The 23,925-nt window shown below is 39.2% G+C and overlaps 1 protein-coding gene across 1 annotated transcript in view; it reads right to left on the reverse strand.

Annotated features, from left to right (window-relative positions):
• PPARG (peroxisome proliferator activated receptor gamma) overlaps positions 1–20,433 on the reverse strand; it is a gene marked incomplete at its 5' end in the record, with an annotated part of 71,445 nt that extends 51,012 nt beyond the window's left edge. Inside the window, 2 exons of the mRNA XM_079712100.1 lie at positions 398–625; positions 20,337–20,433. Coding sequence (XP_079568226.1) covers positions 398–625; positions 20,337–20,418 — 310 coding nt within the window. The remainder of the gene's footprint in view (positions 1–397; positions 626–20,336) is intronic.
• Between the last annotated feature and the right edge of the window lie 3,492 nt (positions 20,434–23,925).

Genomic DNA, 23,925 nt, shown 5'->3' on the forward strand with positions numbered 1-23,925 from the left:
GTGATTTAGAGATAAGTTATAAAAAGTGACAAAATGTTCCTTATCTACTTACAAGTGGAAAAAAGAATTCAAAGTTTGGGGGGGATGGACTCTTAGCCTGAGATGCACCTGGCAAGGTAATCATGCTGGAAAATGTCCCTGAGAAGGAAAGAAGAAAAGAAAGAAAGGAGGCAGGAAGGAAGGGGCGGGGCAGAGAAAGATGATCTGGGGTGTTCACACACTACCTTCGCTTTTGGTCAATTATAAATGCCCACTACTTCATGGATAAATGGGTGAATAAATGAATGGTAAATGGCTTCACTATAGGCTTTAGTCTCTGGAGCATTTACCCCAGTGTGAATGAGAGATTAGTCCAATTCTAGTCTCAGTAGTCTGAAAAGTGAAATAAACCTCATACTTTGGTACTCTTGGAGTTTCAGGTCATACTTATAATCCGCAACCATTGGGTCAGCTCTTGGGAACGGAATGTCTTCATAGTGTGGAGCAGAAATGCTGGAGAAATCAACGGTGGTGAAGGGCTTGATGTCAAAGGAGTGGGAGTGGTCGTCCATCACAGAAAGATCCACGGAGCTGATCCCAAAGTTGGTGGGCCAAAATGGCATCTCTGTGTCCACCATGGTAATTTCTGAAATGGAGAAAAGAATAGTTATGACGTTAGTCCTGGAGGACAGTGCCATCTTGTAAAGATCCACAGAAAGGGAACAGAAAGAGTCTTGGGTCAAGTGACGTCACCTAGGTGATCATGAGGAGAGAAGAGAACATAGCCACCTTCTTAGTGCCGTCCAGGCTGTTGAACTAATGGAGGGAAGTCACCCCTTACCTGGACATCACAGATGAGGACCCTCTAATAGTGTCACGTGTACGGCACACCCATATCAATGTTCTACAAACAGCCCTGCTCTCATCAGAGCAGGATGACTTTCCTAAGGGTATCTGGGAATGGGCCTCTTGTTTTTTCCCAGCAAGCAGAGAGCTAAAGAATGTAGCTCTCAAAGGCTGACTCTTGCAAGAGGTTAAAGATTCCAGCTGTGGTCTTCATAAGAAAAACAAAGCGCCTTGAAAACACAAATAAGGAGACTAGTGCTGTGAATGTGATTCAGTGGTTCCAAGAGGACTCATCAGGCACGGTTTGGGTTCACATGTCTGAATATCTACATGAATAAGTACCCAAACAACTTGAAGTTATCTGTGTTACAGTACAAACGCTACACTGGTGATAGCTTAAACGTCATACGGGGTCTCAATGACATCCAGAAAAAAGTGTGTGCTCCTAATGACAGGGGCAGCCACTGAACAAATTTCATCTAAACCTACCTAACCCACGTCACTCCATTTACTTTGCCCATCTCCTCAGCATGTTTATTTTCTATTTCTCTATCCATTTTTCTTAGTATATATTACTTTCCTATCAAAATACACCTCTCTTGTCTCAACTGCAATATCCACAAAAGTGGGTTCATCAACTATTTCTCATCAGGCCTATTGCAAAGTTCTTCAGTAGACAAAGTAAAGGTTGACTGAGTTAAAGTTAGTGTATATGCTTCTGTATGAATACTGGGAAATGAAAATAAGGATGCAAAAAACGTCTGGGTTGCAAGAAAAATTGTTTGCTCATCATTTTACTGGTTTATTTTTGTTTCACTTTTAACATATGACTTCAGTGACTGCCTGCCAACCAATGTCAGGCTTCTCAACACAGGAATCATATCCCTAGGGGTCATTTATTTTATTGAAAAGTTTCAGGGAAAATTTTAATGATAAAATAGTTATTTATGTATAAATAAACAGAGCAAAAAATTCATGTGATTTTAAAGATATACTATGAAACTCCTAAAAAAAAACTTTATACTTGTAGTACATTTCACGGCTAAAAGAATGCTATTTAAAAAAAAATAGACTATTTTAAAAGCAGCTTTAGGTTTACTTAAAAATTGAGCAGAAACTACAAAGTTCTCATATACCCTTTTCCCTTTCTCCCTCCCCCACAAACCCTGAAACACAGAGTTTCCCCTATTATTAACATGCATTTCCCCTATTATTAACTCTTGCATTAGTGTGGTGTGCTTGCTGACAAAACTGATGAACCAAGAGTGATACAGTATGATGAACTAAAACCCACAGCTTACAGTAGAATCCATTCTCTGTGTTGTTCATTCCATGGTTTTGACAAATGCGTAATGTCAAGTATCCACCATCACAGTAGCACACAGGATGGTTTCACTGCTCTAAACACCCGCCGTGCTCCACCTATTCATCCCTCCCCTCCTCCCCCGAGAACGCTGACTTTGTTGTCCTCTTCTACTAAGGGCAATTTTTGGTGGAAAAGCAGGGGAAGCACTGACCTACATCATAAATTGAAAAGTCTTTGCGTGGCATTCAAGGCCCTCCCTGACAGTCTGACTTACTTTTTCAGTGTCATTTTCCACTCGGGATCCCAGACCTCACCCCCATTCTCATCAGTCCTGTGCTTGGGCGCATCACACTGTGTGCCCAGGGCAGACACTCTGTACTGTCTAGTCCGCTCATCTCTGTTCATGCTGCTTCCTGAAGCTGTTCATCCTCCCCCTGTCCCTCAGCACCACCCGTCACAATTCCCGTCTGTCTTTCCCACGGTAGTGGGGAATCCCACACTGGTCCAAATGCTACTTTCTCCATGAAACCTTCCACGAATTCTCCAACTTAAAAACACTCTCCATTCTCCCTGTTCCCACAGCACTGAGTACCTCTCTTTCCCTCTGGTATAATTATTTGGATAAATATCTCCGCTGTTAGATTTCCAGTTCTGGAGCAAAGGACAGGGTCTTATTATTCTGTTTTCCTTTTAGGCCTTATGCATAGTCGCTGTTTACTAAATGCTTGCCAACTGAATGATCATATTTTATAGGGAAGGAAAGAACAAGTATTCATTTTTCTGTGAAAATGGAAAAAATAAAGATACTTTCTCAGTGGTTTAGTTTTGCTAAGACTTAAGCTCCCCAGAAAAGATGTAATCTTCAATATCATAAATAAAATACAGCTTAAGCTGTAACTCCTCCTCTCAACAACGTCTACTCAGTTTTTCTCTTCTGATAATTGCAGGAGGAAGATTAGGGTACTGTAAACTTTTTTTCTACATAGGAAGGACAAAGTAAGAAAGAAGAACAGTTTGCCTCTTCATCTCTATGAAAACATATTATCCCAGTACACACTTTCCTTCCCTTCTCCCTGTCCTCTTACTCTGGGACATCTTGACCTAAACAATATTACTCCACAGGGGCCATGGTTACTGGGAGGCACAGTGGTTTCCCTAGACATTTTATTTTGACTTAAAGATGGGGTCCAGGGAGCCTGCTTCTAATTTTGTCTCCGGAAAACATAAGCTACTGTTTCTGCCAAGCTGTAAGTTGAGTAGGTGTTTTTCGTTACTCCATGCAATTACTCATGAAAGAACAAATGAACAAAATGCTTGCATGGACAACAGTCCTTCTCAGGGATAAGTAACAGTGTCTTAACTTTCCAGCTGGGTGACAGGAGTGCATTGCGTCAGGCACATCATTAATTTCACAGCCTTTGGTGTGTTTCAAGCAGGCAGGAGTCTTGAGGCAGATGCTGTGGGGAAGGACGTAGACGTGTGCCATTTATCTCAGACCTTCACCTTGGCTTTAAACTCTACAATACTCAACGAGCAGACTTCACAACACGCCAAAGTATAATGTAGGTCAAACAAAAAGACATATCATGCAAAAATACAGCAACTTCTCTCATCTGAGAGGCATCATTATTCGGGAGTATGGAAGTGGGTCAGAAAAGATGTTAAATGATAAAAAGCAAGCACTAGAACTATACAGTTTACCTTTGGGGTTCTACGTTGTCCCTTATGAAAAGAAAAGAAAAACTTCTGCTAGAAGGTCTGGGGAAGTGCTGTACCTCCTTAATAATGACATTAGCTAATACTAATAGAACCCTAAATCTCTGCTAAGTATTATACCAAACACAATGCTTGCACTGTCTCACTGAATGCTCACAATGGCCCTATGAGGCAGGTACACTTATAAATCCCCTTAAAGAAGAGGAAACTGAGGCACAGTTATGGAAATAACTTGCCTAAAACCACCCAGCTTCTAAGGAGTACAGCTGGGTTATGAACCCAGATGGTCTAAAACTCCACAGCCCGCACACGTGACTTTCTAAACTTAATACTGATTAGAAAAACAAATCTCTTCCTGATGTTCTAGTTCTATATTAAATAACAATTAATTTCGAAGAACCTTCGCTGAACACCTATGATGTGCCAGGTACAGGGAGCTGGGGATGCACTATGAAGGGTAATTCTCAAATGGAAGCTTCATTGGAGAAACATGTTAAGCTGAACAAGAGTGGGTGCAGGAAAGAGCCTTTCCTACATGCCTAAAACTTACTAGCCTTGTTGGAAGTGACCTCAGAAAGACACTTAATCACCGATTTTTTTCAATCTCTTCTCATTTGTTTCAGTTCAAGGTCATGGTACTCATAAATATTATTCATCCAGCCCCTCCTTACTGATCTATTCAAATCACTTAGCAGTGTAAACTGACCTGTGAATTTCCTAATTCCTCTCCCATTACAAGAGCCGATATCCAGAGACAAAAATGACTCTGAAATGTCAGAGCAGAAAGGGCGTTTTGGAGATAATCTAAGCTCCTCATCTGGCAGTTGAAGAAAACCAGGCAAAGCGATGTGCTCAGGAGCTAGGGCTAGAGGCCGAGTCCACGAGAGTCCAGGTTCTCTGTCTCCCGCCCCGGGCATCCTCCGCACTGTATTACGAAGTCGTTACCATGTGTAAATACGTTGAAAAGGGGACTTTTTAACCTATACCAATTTTCACAGATCCAGACTTCTTGGTCTTAACTAACACACAGGAATGACATCAAATTTATGAAGGAAAAACGTCTCATGCAAGGAGCCATTTACTGGTTGACAAATTAGAATAAAGAAATTGGTAGTAGAATTTGTTTCTAACACAAGTAATAAACTCCGAATTCATCAAAAGGTTTACGGAACAGTCTCATAAAGCGAGCATCGTATCTGTCCAAGTCTTTACATAATAAATACAGATGTATGTATTTTATTTGTTTGTTTGTTCGTTGCAGGTTGCTTTTCTGAACATTAACAACTGAAGATGGAGAGCTAGTAGCCAGTTAGAAGCCCGGGGTTTGAATCCCGACCTCTTTCTTGTCAATTTTGTGATCTCTTTATCCCTAATTATCCCCATCTGTAAATAACCATACTGCCGACCTCACAGAGTTGCTGTGAAGATTCAGTTAAATAATACATGTAAAGCATCCAGCATAGGGCCAGACAGTAAGTTCTCCATAAATGTAATTATTGGTAGTAGTGGTAACTTTTGTCACCAGAGTAACCAGAGTACTAGAATCATGTAAAAGGTAGGCTAAAAGCTCCCCAACGCTACCACTAGGGGACAGGAAAAGGAAGATACAGCAGCAAAGTCCCATTGTTCAAACAGGATTACGCCTAAAACAGATGTCCTGTTTTAAAGGCCTCTGCAAAAGGAGAGTCCACAGCCTCTCTGGGTTACTCATTCCAATGCTAAATTGCTCTTCTGTAGCCAGGAAAGTCTATGTCTTATCTGGCATTTCCCCAACTGTGTTATACATATGTTAATGATGTTCCTTTTAAAATAATTAAAAAGAAAAAAATTCTGGTGGGCAAATAAACTTAGGAAATGCTAGGTGAAGCCAGTTTAAATGGGTCTACTGCAGGACTTCTTAGAATTATATGCTAATAATCCATGAGAATATACAAAAGAGAGGGGAGGGGAGGGCATACAACGTTTGAGGAGTTTACCATCTGATGGAACAGAGTTTGTGAAATGATGGTCTAACCTATGTTGTTGGAGTTTGTACATTTTTCTTTCATTTTCTAAACATACAGTTATCATCCTCTGCATACTTGACCTTTACCACATGTACTTGAAAAGTTTTATTAAGTTATCCCTTAGGTTTTCTTTAACTTTAGAGTGACTAAGAGCAAGGATTTATGTTGGTTAAAACAACGAGAGAAAGGATTTCTAACTTAAACCACAGAGAAAGGAATCACTGTAAAGACTAATGCTCTTTTTACAGAGACTATCCTAAAAGCCTCCAGGCAGGAAAAAAAAAAAAAAAAAAAAAGTCCCCTAAAAAGGGTCAGGAATCAGAATGACACTGAACTACTCAAGAGCAGCACCGGAAGCTAGAAAATCAACAGAGCAGTATTTTCAAAATTCAAAGAAAAAAATTATTTCCAACTTAGAATTTTATATTCAGCCAAACCATCACTCAAGTGTAAGAGGAGAATAAAGACATTTTCAGAAATATAAGACCTCAAAAAAAAGTCACCTCCCATGTGTTTTTTCCTACACCAGAGTTCTACACCAGAACAAAAAGGAAACATGGGATCCAGGAAGCAAAGGATTGAGGCACAGGAGAGAGGTGGAAGGAAGACCCAGGACAAGAGATCCTGAGCAGAACCTGTTCCTTGAGAAAATGGATCGGAGGAGGGCGGTGGCCTCATGAGGTTCCCTGAGAAACCGCAATGCCTGAGACATGCAAATGCCCACTTTGAGGGAGAGTTTGAGAATGAACTAGTGACAGGTATGGAGAAAACGAACAACAACAAAAGTGAGTAATTACTAATTTAAAAAAAAAAGAATGATTAACTCCAGAAACACAAACAGCTATTCAGGGTCAGAAGTAAAACTGTAGGGCCTTCCCTGCTGGTCCAGTGGTAAAGAATCTGCCTTCCAATGCAGGGGACGTGAGTTTGATCCCCCAAACTAAGCCCGCGCCCCAACACGAGAGCCCGTGAGTCACAAGCTACAGAGCCCACGTACCCTGGAGCCCACACGCCACAACTAGAGAGAAGCCTGTGTGCTGCAATGAAGACCCAATGCACCCCAAAAAAAAGGAAAACTGCAGTATACTGTCCGGCTCAATTGTAAGTGCACTTCCAAAATTACTGTGATGTAAACACAGACAACTAATTTCACCTAAAATTACGAATAACCACACTGTGAGGGTGGGTTGCGGGAGAGAAGTGTACGTTTTGGGAAAGGGAGTGTGATGGCAAAGGGCTAAATTCTTATCTTCTGCAGCAGTAAGTCAGTGGGTAATGAACACAATTTTTAAAATAGCAGTATAAGCATGTTAAACATACAGCAGTAAAAACCAGGAGACATGTTTTAAAAAGTTAAAAATCATTGCCTCTGAGAAGTGGGAACCAGGTGTAGGTTGAAGACTGCGGTTCTTCATTAAAAGCTTTGTACTACGATCTGACTTCTAAAACTGTGTACAAATATTACTTTGATAAAAGTAAAAATTAAGTTAAACATCTTTAAACTGCAGTATTTTCCCATGATTTCACCTAACAGAGGGAGTAAATATATTCCTTGCCTGTTTCCCAGTCCTCTTAAAAGGACTTATCATGCAATAACCTGGAAAAGTACAGAGAATTTTAATGTAGTTTCAAGTAAAATAAAGGAGTATCAGAAAATATTTTTGATACTTGATCAACAGATGACTGTCCTTGTGACTCAAGCATTTAAAAAATAAATTCTATCAAGTCATTTCTTTTCCTTCACTGGTATGATGAGTTTTAATCAGCAAAGGAAGAAAAAGACTCTGGGCCCCATTAGCAGAAGTATAGTTTAATAGTAGCTAATTATTTTTAGGCAGTTATAGTATGACAGGCACTGTACGTCAGACCCATTACATATGTAATTTATAATTTGTTAATGTAAGTATAATTTAGAAATGTACATATAGTAATATAACTTACATATATAAATAGTCCTATGGGTTGTAAACAATTATAATTACTACCCAATAGACTGAAAACATTAGACAGAAAGAGGTAAGTGATTTGCCCAATACAACTAATAGGTATTGGAACTGGGGTTTGAATTCTGTCACGGTTTCTCTGAACACAGAACCTCTTATTTTGGACACCAGGAATTAAGAAAAGGATTAAAATTCCTTAGTGTGGAATTTTAGTGGATTCCTTAGTGTGTCATTTGTTTCTTTAATATAAGAAAATATGTTTTCATTGTGTTGTCTACTTAGACTATATTACAAACCAAATCCAGTGCTTCTGCCCTGGTGATACTCCCATCGATAGCCTTGGCAGAGGTTGAAAGCATTCTAATACGTATCTTTATATGCACATTTCTTTATAAAAAGCCAGAAGGTCTCATAGCAAATTTCCAAATTCAGACCAACAAAGGGCATATGATCAGCTTTAGAGAAGTCCATGTTAGTTTATGCTTTCTAAAAATTCATTTTCTCTTGCATGGGCCACATCTTGTTTAGATAGCTTGCTTAATCCAGTCCTGAGGTATCAGGGGACAGGAAAGATGATAGGATCATGCCCTCATCCAGAATGATCGTTTCTTCCACTACCTTAGCTGGAGATTCAAGTCCTCTTTCTCATCATGGTCAAACTAGTTCAAGGTTGGTTCTTCTGCTAAAACCACCTTCGCATGTTTCTAAAAGGAGACTTACTAAAAACTAGTCAGGACTAAGGCTAAATCTGTTGAACAGTTACTCTGGTTTAGCTGAAACTCTAGCCTTGCCTAGCACACACCAGCAGCCAGAGAAGACTGGTACTTAGGTCAGAAAAAAGGAACTGGAATGTTTCCCCCTGGCCAGCTCCTTCTGCACAATTTGGTTTTGGTTTTGCAGTGACTGGGGAAGGAAAATGGGAGAGAGGAGACCGAATGGAAAGGAAAAAAATGCAAGGAATGCTCCACAAGTTTGTAGCTACTTAGAAAGGAGGGAGCCACCAAAGATCTGCCAAAGGACTGTTTCTCCTTGCTTTGTCCACCCGTCAACCACTGTAAGGGACCTCCTGCAACCAGGAAGAGATAGAGTGGGTAGGTGTTTTTAAAGAAAACTTTACTACTGAAGCATCTCTAATAGCCTGAAATTATGCTAGAGGGGAAAGCTGGCCTTACTCAGAGTTGTTTAGTCTGGCAAAGTGAGTGATACACTACGCTTCTGTTTACTCTTTTGTTTTCAATTTACTGTGCCAAGCACTCTTAATGAGAAGACAATGGTCTTAAGCTATACAAACTCTGAGAACAAAAGTGTCAAAACAGATGTAGCCAGATCACTTGTGGTTATGGGATGAAGTGCAGATTTTCACTAGCTATACAATATATTATCTTAAAACATACTGCCATGTGATATTAAAATATTCTTAGTAAGCACTTTTCATTCTAAGTCCTCCTCCTGAGCCATTATAGCATTATCAAAAATATTATACATGAAAACATTTGATACAATACAACACTCATCCATGAGTTCAAAAAACCTCTTCATTAGGAAGGATGAGAAACTTCATTAATCTGATAAAGAACAGCTATTTAAAAAAGACAAAAACCCTAAAGTAGCCATCATACTTGACAGTGAAATATCTAAGCTTTCCTTCTGAGATCAGGAATGAGATAAGGATACTAGTTATCATCAACACTGGAGATCCTATCCAATCCAACAACAACAACAACAAAAAGACACAGAATTAGAAAAGTAGAAATAAAACCAAATTACTCACAGATGACATGATTGTATATTAAAAAAAAAACCATTACAGTTAAAAGGAGAATTTAGCAAAGTTCCTGGATATAACGTTGATATTAAAAAATCAACTATATTTCTATAAGCCAGCAACAAACAGAAAATGACATTTTAAAATGATGTTTACAATAGCATCAAAACCATCAAACACCTAGGGAAAAAATCTAGCCAAATATGAGTACAATCTCTACGCTGAAAACTCAAAAGTATATTGAAAAAATATCTAAATAAATGAAGGGATATATCATGTTCATGGACTGGAAGGCTCAGTATTATAAAGCTGTCAATTCTCCACATTTATCTATAGATTCAGAATAATTCCAATCAAAATCCTAGCATTTTTGTCTGGAAACTGACATGCTGAGCCTAAAATTTATGTGGAAATTTAAAGGGCCAAGACTAGCCGAGACAATCTTGAAGAGAAGAAAAATGCTGGAGGACTTATATTACCAGATACCAGAACCAATGATAAAGCTACAGTCATTAAGACCAGATGTTGGTTGGTGCAAAGACAGAAAAATAGACCAATGCAACCAATGCAAGCCCAGAATCAATGCCACATGTAAATGGTCACCTAGTTTATGAAAAAATGTCACTGCAGTAGGGCAACGATAATATTTTCAATAAGCAGAGTAGGTAAACTGGATATCCATATAGAGGAAAAAAAGGTTCAACCCCTACCTTATACCATACACAAAAATCAATTTCATGTGAACTGAAGATCTCAGTGTGAAATATTAAACAAAAGAGCGTTAAAAATAAAGACTAGGACAACGCCTTATCAACCTTGGAGGAGGCAAAGATTCATTCAACAGGATATAAAAAGCACTGACCATAAAAGAAAAATGTGATACACTGGACTATATTAGGATTAAAAACTGTTCATTAAGTGAATAAAAAAGCAACAGAGTGGGAGAAGGTATCTGCAATACACATATTTGACAAAGTTCATTTTAAAACTCATGTCTAAAGTACCTGATATAAAAATAGGCAAAAGACTTGATCAGGTACTTTGCAAAAGAGGATAGCCAAATGGACAACAAATATTTTAAAAGGTGCTTAACTTTACAGTCATCAGAGAAAGGGAAATAAAAATTAGAAACAAAAATTACAAGATGATACCACCACTTACCCACCAGACCGATAAAATGAAAAAGATAGAAAATGCCAAGAACCAGGAAAGATGTGGAATGAATGAAACACTCAGACACTGCTGGTGGAGTTATACACTGGTACAGCCGCATTCAGAACCGTTTGGTAGTGACTCAAGGCTGAACACGCCCTACAGCCCAAGTATGTATCTAACAAAATGTGTATACTTGTTCACTGAAAGACCAATACAAGAGTGCTCACAGCTGTACTGTTTGCAATACTGAAAACCACCTGAATGTCCATCACCAGTAGGGTAGGAAGATATATTGTGATATATTCGCACAGTGAAATACCATTTAGTAATGAGAATGAAGGGCAATTACACTCAATAATGTGATTAATCTAACAAACAAGTACTGAGCAAAAGAATCCAGATACAAAAGAGTAAACCGGGCTTCCCTGGTGGCGCAGTGGTTGGGAGTCCGCCTGCCGATGCAGGGGACACGGGTTCGTGCCCCAGTCCGGGAAGATCCCACATGCTGCAGAGCAGCTGGGCCCGTGAGCCATGGCCACTGAGCCAGTGCGTCTGGAGCCTGCGCTCCACAACGGGAGAGGTCACAACAGTGAGAGGCCCACGTACCACAAAAAAAAAAAAAAAAAAAAAAAAAAGAGTAAACCATGTATGATTCTACTTACATAAAGTTCAAAAACAGGCAAAACTAATCTTTGGGTTAGAAATTAGAATAGTCAGAGAGCTTCTGGAATGCTGGTATTGTTCTGTTCTTTATCTGGGTGCAAATTACACAAGTATGTTCATTTGTGAAATGATTTACACATTTTCTCTAATAAAAAGGTTAAATACGAGAGATGTTTCATACGGGTCTGGGGAGTCGGGGTTGATAGAAGGAAACATTAAGACCAACTACATAGCCAGCAAAAACTCTTCTATTTGTATTACAAAGGATTGGTGTAGAATTTCCAGGGCACTCATTTGACAATTTTCCTAGTCAGAAGTTATAAAACAGTATTGAAATGAGTCTTAATAACTACCTATTTTTAAAACTGGCTTCCTTGTACAATAAAGGCTAGATACATATTTAACCAAGGTTCTCGAATCAGTGTAAACAAGGCAGGTAAAAATTCACACAGTGCACACTTCATCCTAAGGAATGAGTATTAGAAGTTATGTTTTTGCTTTAGATATGCTTGGCCTATTCTGTTTTACAAAAACCCCATGTTTTTTTTTTAAAACAATGCAGGAAATCTTTTTCCAAAAACTAATGCCTACATTAGGAGTCCCGTGTTTGGGACGTTAATGTGCTTGGAACAGTTGAGTTGTCTTTTGAGACATTCCATTTAAGTGAAATAAATCAACAGGTTAAATCCAAGCTACCAATTTTATACTAATTATCTAACTCTTCTCTGTATCAACAATCTATTTTATAAACCTTGTTTCTTACAAGAGTCATCATTATATTTTACTATGGTGTTTCTCTTCCCAAAACTTTTCCTTGTTTTACTTTTCTTGGGCGTTTTTCTTTCTCAATATCTTAATCTCAGTACATGCTCAGTCAGTAATACAAAACCAAAACCACCTCAAATCAAGATAACCAATGACCTAAAGCTATGTGCAAGGTATTTTTCAGGCCGCACAAGAAATACATTATAATGTAGTTCTTGAGCTTGAAAAGATGAAAGATGTTTGATAACAGAAGAAAGTACAGAGAAAATAAGTGCTCTAAAAACATCGAGGAGGGCCTCCCTGGTGGCGCAGTGGTTGAGAGTCCGCCTGCCGATGCAGGGGACATGGGTTCTTGCCCAGGTCGGGGAAGATCCCACATGCCGTGGAGTGGCTGGGCCCGTGAGCCATGGTCGCTGAGCCTGCACATCCGGAGCCTGTGCTCCGCAATGGGAGAGGCCACAACAGTGAGAGGCCCGCGTACCGCAAAAAATAAATAAATTAATTAAAATAATAAAAAAAAATAAAAACATCGAGGAGACAGAGACTCACACATTCTGAAATAATCGGGGATATCGACTCAGTAGAGACGGGTTTTGAATTATGAGGGCCCAGTGGAGTGATTGGGATTTGGATTATTACTGATAAAGATATTCCAAGGAAAAGATACTTGTCTCCATCATCCAGCATGGCCCTTCTATGACCTGAGTTTATTTAAGCAATAATAACAAAATGAATATAACACCAAAAAGGATTAGATTTCATATAGGACAGACACTTGCAAATTGGATTGGTTTCTCCTGGTCAGTTGTTTGTACCTTGTAATTGGCTAGAGGTGTGTTGTATCAATGACAAAGAGATTTCTTCGTAAATGGGAAAAATTTCTATGTGAACCTGGCCATAATTAGGTCAAACTCACACCTTTGGATCTTTTTAGCATCATACTTTAATCAACTAAGCAAACTTGCCCAGTCTACATAACAGGTTTTTAATGTTTTTTTTTGGCAGTGCGGCATGTGGGATCTTAGTTCCCCGATCAGGGACTGAACCTGGGCCCTCAGCAGTGAGAACGCAGAGTCCTAACCACTGGGATGCCAGGCAATTACCAATAGGTCTTTAATTTTTAAAACTAAACTAAAGGCAGGGTTTTAGGTAACGTGTAAGACAATAGTAAAATAATATCCAATTATCTTACATTAAAAATATTTAGGGCTTCCCTGGTGGCGCAGTGGTTGAGAGTCCGCCTGCCGATGCAGGGGACCCGGGTTCGTGCCCCAGTCTGGGAAGATCCCACATGCCGCGGAGTGGCTGGGCTCGTGGGCCATGGCCACTGAGCCTGCGTGTCCGGGGCCTGTGCTCCGCAACGGGAGAGGCCACAACAGTGAGAGGCCCGCATACCGCAGGAAAAAAAAAAAAAAAAAAAAAAAAAAAATATATATATATATATATATATATTTAATTGCTAACGCAAAGCAAAAAAATAAGAATAATGAATATTTTACATTCTCCAAAAGAAGTAAGGGGAGCCATCGTGTTCATATGTCTGGAACACGTGAAGGATATCAGAACTTCTCTTCTGTTACTAAGTTTTGCCACTAGCTCTTTGCCAAAACATGAAATTGAACCTTGATTTCTTTCTTCTAGAACTATGATTAATAATAAGTATCTTTCAGATAATACCTAAATATTCTGAAAAAAATTCTAAGGAGAAGATTGGAAGAGAGTAAGAAGTAACTCTGACCTAATTAACTATGGAAATAGAAAACTTTTGATAGTATGGATAATGAAAATCTGTATTATCCCAAAGTGTAACTTCCGTTTTAGAGGTGAGAAGACAAAACTAACATTTGTTGGACACTGATTACATACCAGACACTGCTCTAAGTGCTTTATATATTGGATATTAGTTACTTAACCAAGTAAGGTACTTTTCTGCTAGCCAATAAGCCTCTTGAAGTTCAAATGAATACTGAAGTATCAAAAGGTAGGCAGACTTGCAAAAGAAGCCAGGCATTTGGATAATTCACAAACTTATAACATTCAAATTAATATTCAACTAATGATATTCAAACCAATGGAGGGCCATGGTGCAAATAACTCTAAATAACAGGTAATTCCAAATATATTTGTACCTGGTTTTTGGCATATACTTAATATTGTTGCTTATATTAACATCAGTTTTAGAATATTATTCAGTGTACACTAAACTTTTGTTTTTACACACTGAACAGATTCCAGTGCCTGAACTCAGGAGAAGTACAGCAAGGGATCAGCATGGTCTTAATTAGTCAGCAAGAACTTATTAGTTAGCTATTATGTGTTAGATACTGGTGGAATATAGGAGAGAATAAAACTTGGATCTTATCCTCAGTGGCTATATAATTTGGCTTAGGTAATATATAAAACAGAAAACAATATCAGGCAGTCTCCAATTAAGGTCTAAATACTGTGATACAGACCAAAAATGCTATAGGATTTTATTCTTTCATTTAACAAGTATTATTGAGCCCCTCTAGTCACCGAGCATGTTCTAGGCAGTTGGGATGTAGCAGCGGGTGAGCAAACTAGACAAAGATTTCTGTCCTCATGGTGTTAATGTGCTAGTGAGATAAAATGGACAATAAACAATAAATATGGGCTTCCCTGGTGGTACAGTGGTTAAGAATCCGCCTGCCAGTGCAGGGGACACAGGTTTGAGCCCTGGTCCGGGAGGATCCCACGTGCCGTGGAGCAACTAAGCCCGTGCGCCACAACTACTGAGCCTGCTCTCTAGAGCCCGCGAGCCACAACTAGTGAGCCCATGTGCCACAACTACTGAAGCCCCTGCGCCTACAGCCTGTGCTCCGCAGCAAGAGAAGCCAGAGCAGTAAGTCCGCGCACCGCAACGGAAGAGTAGCCCCCGCTCGCCGCAACGAGAGAAAGCCCGTGTGCAGCAACGAAGACCCAACTCAGCCAAAAATAAATAAGTAAATAAATTAAAAATAAACAAATAAAATAAACAATAAAAACGATGAACAAATAAATTATATGGCAGGCTAGAAGTTGAGGACTGCTTAGAAATAAGCAAATGTAGAGCAGGGGGAGGGGAAGGGCAGTGGGGAGGACAGATAATTCAACAGGGGGTCAAGGCAGTTCTCACTCGAAGGTGAGAGCTGGGCAGTGATTAGAAGCAGCTGAGAGTCAGCCAAGCTGTCAGAGGAAGAGGGTTGGTTCCCAGAAGACGCAAGACCTCGAGTGAAAGAAAGCACTAGGGCAGGAGCACGTGTGAAACATGGGAGGAACGGCAAGGAGGCCAGTGTGTCTGGAGAGAGGGGAGGGGGGGACGCCGACGGCGTGGGGTGCAGGGCTTACGTGTCAGGAGAAGGGGAGTCACTGCAGGGCTGGGAGCAGAGGGGCAGACCTGACTTCCATTTTAACGCGATCCCTCTGGATGCTAGGCTGAGCCTAGGCTGTTGGGGGCAGAGGCAGGAAAACCTGTCAAGAGACTGGGATAGCCCTCCAGGCAAGACACAGTGGGTAGCCTGTATTAGATGCTGGCAGTGGAGTGGGGAGAAGACACATATTCCTGCAGGGGAGAGGGCGAGCGATTAACGGTAACGTACTCAGAGAGCAGACATTACTTGAACCTGACCTTGAAGGACAGAGACAATTGGAACAGGAGGAAGAATTAGGAGAGGCGTTCCAGGACATGTTAGTTTTGGAGGCAAGAGTGAGTGTGGCTTGTTCTTGGGACAACGATGTGAGTCTAATAAGAGCAAGGCAGGCCAGTCTCTGGGGTGTGGAGGGAAATAAGGTCCCTGAGGTGGAACCAGAATACAAAGAGCTCTGAAGGCCAGTGTTCACACTGGTGCCTTGTATATATTGCAGGTGCTCAACACGTATCAGAAAACGGGTAAGAAAGACAGGCTTTTAGGACCACTTATCTGGCAGATTGGATTGGCTGGCTGAGAGTTTCTCATTTAGCTCAGCTAGAAGGCCATGCAGAAATCCTGGCATGAGGTAATGAGGGATAATTTACATGTAGGTAATTGACAGTTGGCTGTTTTAAATCTTTCTAATGCAAACCATTCGCCACTTGTGGGAACCTCAATCTTGTGTTGGCAATCCCTTACTCAAAAAAAAATTACGTGGGTCTAAAAAACTGTGTTCTCAAGCAGCCACGTGATCTTAATTCCCAGGTTATAAAAGTTGAATAGCAGTTGCTATCAAATACATGTGCAATGTCTGTGTCTCTAAATTAGTTACAGGTGCAAAACTGTCTACCAAAAACGTGAATCTCGTAGAGGTTTACAGAAACTAACTCCCACTCAGACAAGTCTGATTCATTTTCTACCACATATTTTCACAAATACTCAACAGTAGTAGGTGGACACAAGGCATTTTCTGGACAACTTTCTAATGCCTAATTAACGGTATCCAAAGGAAGCTAAAATAACAGGCACTTCGTGTCTGTTCTGTTGATTGAATATAACTAAGAAAGCTACTTTGGTCAGATTTCCTCTGACACAAAGAATACATACCTTACTAAGAGCTATGATGATTTCAGAATTTCCTCCAGCTCATCTTATTCAAGGTATGAGTGAGAATGCTGACAAAGGTCATAATCTATGACAACCTCTATCAGAGATATAAAAATTGTTCTTCACTTAACGACCCATGTTTTACACCGCAATTAACAGTTTATATGGATAATTGCTGTCGGGTAGCAATTCATCATACAGAGAACAAGATCATCTAAGGCAATTTTCATTGTCAGAAGAAAACATAATCATCCCTCTCATTTAGGCACAAAGAACCACTTAACTTTTGGATATTCAATCTTTTCATAGATAAATGTTAGTAAAAGTGGGAGGTAATTCCCCCATTTCAAAACATCAGACATGATGCTTTCTCTAAGTCTGATCACTTCCTTATCAAAACAATCACGGGAGCTCATGCAGAGGCCTCGTCTCACTCAAAACTGCCACTTGCTTTGATTCCTAAGGAATCCTGCTGATTTCCCCACCATGTTCCTTAAAATGCTTCACATTTAGGATACTGTATGTCTTCCATTCTATCCACAAGTGATTAATACTACAAGGCCAGGCCAATAAACTCTATACAGGCTGTCCGGTGTGCTTTCGCAACTACTGTGTCATTTAATCCTCACAATAGCCCTGTGTTTTCTGTTAATATATGTGCAAACGGAGGGCAGAGAGGATAAGTGACTTGCTTGAATTCACACAGGAAGTATGTGGCCAAGACAAGTTCAGGAGTTACATTCCCTGATACTACACGGGTCCCCTCAAACTTCTGGAAAGGTAAAGACTTGGGTCAATTATCTAAACGCTTCCAAGTACACAGCTGCCTGGAGTCACACAGCCACAGTTTGTCTCCCTCAATAGAAATGGCGGCCAATCAATCACTCACTCCTCTCTCAGGAGAGACTCTCATTTCAAAGAATCATCTATTGCAGCATTTGTCATGTCTCTAAGGCACACTTCCATTGCTCAATCAGCTCCAAAGGACAAGCGTGTCATCATCTTTCAATGCTCTGGTGCAACAATTTAAAATTAGAGAATTCACACAGGACTAAGTCTGGCACTAAAAGTGGGAGGCATATTCAGCTTAAGTTTATGGAGCTTCCCTTCCATCTTGCCAATTTCTCTAGTGGAAATGGTTTCAGAGCCAGCATGGGGTTACTTGGGGTTCCTTGAAAAGCTCATGATGAAAACAGAAAGGGAAATAAGATAAAGAGAGTCACAGTGATAATGAAGCCCAGGAAAACGTATAGAAGTCCCCTTTGGGCACACAGTGGCTACACACAGTGGAGTTTTTAGTTTCATGAATGGGACCAATATGGCTGGACATCTGGATCATTCACACTCAACGAGCCACTCTGTCTTCAGTAGCAGCACTCAGATCCTTGCAACATCCCTATTCCCCTTTGCCTGTGATACAGATGAATTCCTGTATTGAGGCCAAGTACCTAATCTCTGCAGTGTTTCACCTCTGCTGGCCTCAATTAGCTAACGATGACAGCATTCCCAATTTGTTTTCAAGTTTGTTTGTCTGTTTGTTTTGGCAACGGCGGAGTATTTAGTGGTCACCTACAAAATATGATAGAAGTTTACAGTCACAGGTCTTTGGCCTTAAGGAACTCATATTTTTAACAGAAAAACATTTACGAATAAGGAATAATCAGAGACCACATAACACAATAGTTAAATGATTGGCACAATATATAATTTCTTAACTGCTAATAATTCTATTCTGTACCATGTTAATTAAGAAGAAAAGTACTGGGTTATTCTTTTGAAGGGGATTTGAGAGTCAAACAAATTAAACCCAGGGAAAATTCAAGGAATAAAAATAAAGAGATTAGTACAAGATGAAAACTAACTTGAAACCCATAACCATCCCTTACCATAAACAGTACTTGCCCCAGTTAACCTAAAACATTTGTTGTACTGCATTCTGGAAATATTCTTTTCAAACAGACAAAACTATCAAATTTTGACTCAAGAATTATTTTACAGTATAGCTAGGACATTCTGCCCTGATGCAGCATAAACGAAAAACCGGAGAAAGATAGCAATACTTCTTATGGCTTATAGAAAAACAGAGTAACAGACTTTTATGTAATATAATGAAACTAAACTCCTACTTAAGAGACTCAGATGATAGAAACATACATTGAGTCCAGTCATCATAATAAAATGAAATGGTATTTCATGAAATATTTTCTCTTAATTTTTAAAAAGCTTGATGTTTTAAAAATTTGTGATCAATATGCTCAAACTTCAGGCTTCCAGAAAAATTGAAAATCAAAATGTAAAGCCATCCATTTCAACAATTAAGCAACTTAATTTTAATGCTTTAGCACTGTTATTGTAAAATGTGAATCAGACTAGTTAACACAACCTATTTTTATGTGGCATCTGTGAGAAGAAAATGCCCAGAAATATAGAAATACATACAAAACAGAATCAGCTGTGCTAATATGCTCCAGTAGAAGGAGCTACAGAAATAAGAACTTACAGTTTGCAATGGCCAAGACAGAAATGCTGAAAATGAAGTTATCGGAATCTTTCATATCCGAACAAAAGTAATAATCATTTACTTAGCATACGATAGGCATTAGGGGCCTCATTTTCTTTACGGGTAAAATGCGACACTTAGACCTTCTCCGAGGTCCCCACAGGATTCTACAAAGCCTTAGGCACTATGCTTCACACCCTAAGAAATATAAAGAAGAATACAACTTGGTCCTACACTCAGGAACCTTACAATTCTTCGGGAGAGATAAAATGTACATGCAAGTATCTAGATTTCAAAGTAGAGCAAAAACGTGCAAAGAGTACTTTAAGATGAATAAATGCTGTGAGAGGGATAAACACTGCTATGAGAGACAGGTAACACAGAAGGCTAAAAGCAGGAAAGTGACTCTTCAGGTATTCTAAAAAGACCTTAGGTATTTGGGGGAAACATATATAAACCCAGGAAATAAAAATAAATAGGTGAATGGACCTAGAGACTGTCATACAGAGTGAAGTAAGTCAGAAAGAGAAAAACAAATATCGCATATTAACGCATATATGTGGAATCTAGAAAAATCGTACAGATGAACCTGTTTGCAAGGCAGAAATAGAGACACAGACACAGAGAACAAACGTATGGACACCAAGGTGAGAAAGGGGAGGGTGGGATGAACTGGGAGACTGGGGTTGACATATATACACTAATACGTATAAAATAGATAACTAATGAGACCCTGCTGTATAGCACAGGGAACTCTACTCAGTGCTCTGTGGTGACCTAAATGGGAAGGACATCCAAAAAAGAGGGGATATATGTATACGTATAGCTGGTTCACTTCACTGTACAGCAGAAACTAACACAACATTGTAAAACAACTATACCCCAATTTTAAAAAATGAATAGGATTTTTAAAAATATAAATATACCTTTAATGCTTAAAATTCAGGACATAGGAGTCATGCACAGAGATAAAATAAGGATTAATTTAGGTTTTCTAAGAAGTTCTAAATATGCTTATAAGTGAACACAGTAGTAGCAAACAAAGCATCAAAATACTGAACGATACACATCATTGTACTAGAACAAACATAACTTGGAAAACAAAATACAAGAACAATTTCACCCTTCCATGATGCCCGAAGTATCCCAACAGCCGTATCTGGAATTCACTTTACCTTGTGAAGTGCTTGCAGACAGTGTGTCAGCGAAGGAATCACTCTCTGGGTCAATAAGAGAATCTCCCAGAGTTTCACCCATCACAGCATGGAATAGGAGTTTGCTGTGATTCACACTGATATTTGTCTATTTCTTGCAAAAGTCCAATCCGTTAAAAGAAAAAGATTTGTGGTAGTAGAACTTGTGAACGCACCAATGAGTCAAGACATCAGTTTCCAAATATTTGGGGGAGGTGGGAATAAACTCACAAAGGACCAGGCGTGAATTGGCTGGCACCCCCCTGTTGGAGATCAGCTGTGACAGAAGGTTGTGTCATAATCTTGTTCACTGCTTTGGCAAGACTTGGTACATTACAAGGAAAACATTGCCACACCGTCTCGCCAGTGACCCTCATGTTCCGTGTCTTGTGAGGGGCGCAAGCGAGCAGCAGTACATGCTTCTTAAATGGAAAGCTTTACATCTCTGGGTTATGAAATAAACTTACTTGGACAAAGCTTTTTTCTGTCTGCCAATCCCTGGTTGAATCTCTAATCACATTATCTGATATCTGAAGAAAACATCTGAATTCAAGTATGTGTTCATATTTTAAAATTTGCTATCAGCTACTAAAATGTTCTAAGGTATTTATTCCACTACTTTGTAAAGCATGTAAAAAATGATGCTGAAAGCTATCCAAATTCCATAAAATTAAAGAGTTAAGAGACTGGAGGCAGGTCCAGCTATGGCTTAGATTTTATACATCAGGGTCTGCTTTTTGAAAACTTAATTATAAAGTTTATCCATCAATAGCAAATACATCAGCTGATGTCTGAACATCGGCTAATGCTGAAACAATAAATTCCTTACCATAATGAAAAAAGTGGAGTTCTCCCTGAGAGGAATAATGCATTACCAGAAAAAAAAAAAAAAAAAAAGCAGACTTACACTGATAGGTTGGCGAGGAATTGTGGTCAGTTTTGTAATCAGGAAAAAGCTGGCTTCTTGCTCAAGGCCTTTGCCCTTTTTGGCAAAGAGAAACACTAGCTGTGCCAAACCTCAATGTGGGAGCAGGCCTCCTCCTGTCACATAAGTGGCCTCATAGAAATGCAGTGACTTATGGATTTAAAAAGATGCCCCACATAGGGCAGTATATCAGATGGCAACAAATCTCTGAACACACTGATACCAATATTCCCCAAGTGGAAGAAATACATATCTGATTCATCTACATTGAGTAACTAGTCATCCTGCAAGGGACTTCCTTGTCAGTCATGGAGCAACAGCTCAGTGGGAAGAACACTTAACTGGGTCTCCACAGTGCAGAATAAAGTGTAGAGTTGGGAAATTACATAGTGTATAAACCTTTAAAAACCAAAAAACCTTTATTAAGGTAATTCAAGTTAAAGCAAGGTTCTTTTTTTTTTTAACATCTTTATTGGAGTATAATTGCTTTACATTGTTGTGTTAGTTGCTGCTGTATAACAAAGTGAATCAGCTATACATATATGTATATCCCCATATCCCCTCCCTCTTGCGTCTCCCTCCCACCCTCCCTATCCCACCGTTCTAGGTGGTCGCAAAGCACGAGCTGATCTCCCTGGTGCTATGCGGCTGCTTCCCACTAGTAAAGCAAGTTTCTTGACAGTCCAAATGACTGAGGGAATTATAGTTGCGTAGAACTAGTTTTTTCTAGATTCACTTTGAATTCTCAATAAAGGAGTTTCTCTTTTCCTCTCAATGGGAAATTTCGCACAATGACATATTTAAAGGTGTGTTAATCCAAGATTCTTGGTTGAATTTATGATAGATAAAAATAAATTATTAAAGTCAAGAACACTTTCCTACTTGTTAATAAAACAGAACAAAAATTTAAGCCTCATTCTGCCTACAGATACTCCTACTCAATGTCCCAAGATGTGTTTGAGTCTGAAAGGCAAATTTCAGCTTTATTCCTATTAAGTGGCAGTATCTCACCCAATTCCCCATCATCACCTCATTCTTGCCTTCCGATTCCAAAGTCTCTCTAACTTTAAAAAAATGAACAAGTTTACTAAAATGTTCTTAAGATTATGATGGATTATAAGAATGATAAAGTTTGCAGAATGATAGCCATTTTTGAGTGAGAGAAGCTCTTTGTGGTCTAAGGCTCTATTAATACGATGAGAAAATGCAGCCCCTAAATGACAAGTAAATTCTCCAGGTTGAACAGCTAGGGAGGGACGGAGCTGGAACTTGAATCTAACTCTCAGGCCAGTTTACTATTGGCCTTCACCAACTCCCACTCTTAGAAGTGTCTAAATCACCGCTTTTAATAAATCAGGTGCAACAGGGATAGAGTATAGGGTGACTTCAGGGGAAAATATGTTAACTCTTTCAAGGAACATCAATGAGTAACTGTGTTATTCACTTTTCAGTATCTATGGATATGGAGGGGGTGTGGGGAGTTTCTCAATGCCCTTCTTTCTCTCATTCCCACATTTCCTCAATGACCATGTAGTTCATTCATGCCACATAATTCTACCTGAGGATCGTCTTAGTTTTGCTTCTGAGGATGACAGTATCACCTAGTTCTCGAGTTCTGTAGTATTCATTCTTTCCAACGATCATCAAAGGGACTAATTTCTGGATTCTTCACCTACTATTACTTCTATTCTCTTTTTTTTTCTTCTCAGACACCATTCAACTTGGCCTATGTCCTGTGTCACTAGAACTTGTAAGCCTCTAATACTTCTGACAGTGTGCTTCAGCTATTCAAACATAAAATTATTTTTAACAGCTAATTATTCCATAGCACCTGAATCTAATACTGCTGACTCTTACAGCACCACAATCTGTCAACCCTTCTCCCCTAGATGATATTACTTGAAAGCAACAACCTGACATATTCACTGTTTTCCATTCATTTATTTATTCAACAAATATTTATTGGCAATATATCACACTATATTGGCAGGCATGGAGCTAGGTGCTGGCTTGATGAACAAGATGGATGTGTTCTTACGTGGTGGAGTTTAAAAAGTCAGTAGACAAAAATTACAGTTTTAATAGAGCCTGGCACATAGCAGGCGCAATAAGTGTTGCTTAAACTCTTGACAACATAGCAAGCAATATAGAAAGTATCCCAAGTTACTAACAAAATACTTATATAATATAGATTGTTTAATCATATTTGTTATGTTAGTGATAATGTTCCGTCCTATCACACTGCAGCACTGGGTCACTTGAGAAACAACTTGCTCACAAATTAAAATGGACAAAAATAAACTGAGCCAATCTCATTTGTATCTAATTACACAGCTCTTTTGTCCTTAGATATTGAAAAGGCATTACATTTTATTTTACAGCTATCCACTCATGCATCCCTCAGATGTTCATGAAATACCTACTAAGTGCCAGGTATTATTCTAGGCATAGGAGATAATACATTCATAAGCCAAGGTTCCTATCCTCAGTGAGTTCACATTTAACCATATTTATCAAAATTATCCAAATATACGTAAAAGAGTGATAGTTTAGCTTACTTAACTTTGAAGGTCAATTAGCATGTGCCGATATCAGAAATAATATATTTACTTAACCGTTACCATCAGACAACACAGTATTTGATCA

The sequence above is a fragment of the Hyperoodon ampullatus genome, assembly GCF_949752795.1.
Source record: "Hyperoodon ampullatus genome assembly, chromosome: 10".
Lineage (NCBI taxonomy): Eukaryota > Metazoa > Chordata > Mammalia > Artiodactyla > Ziphiidae > Hyperoodon > Hyperoodon ampullatus.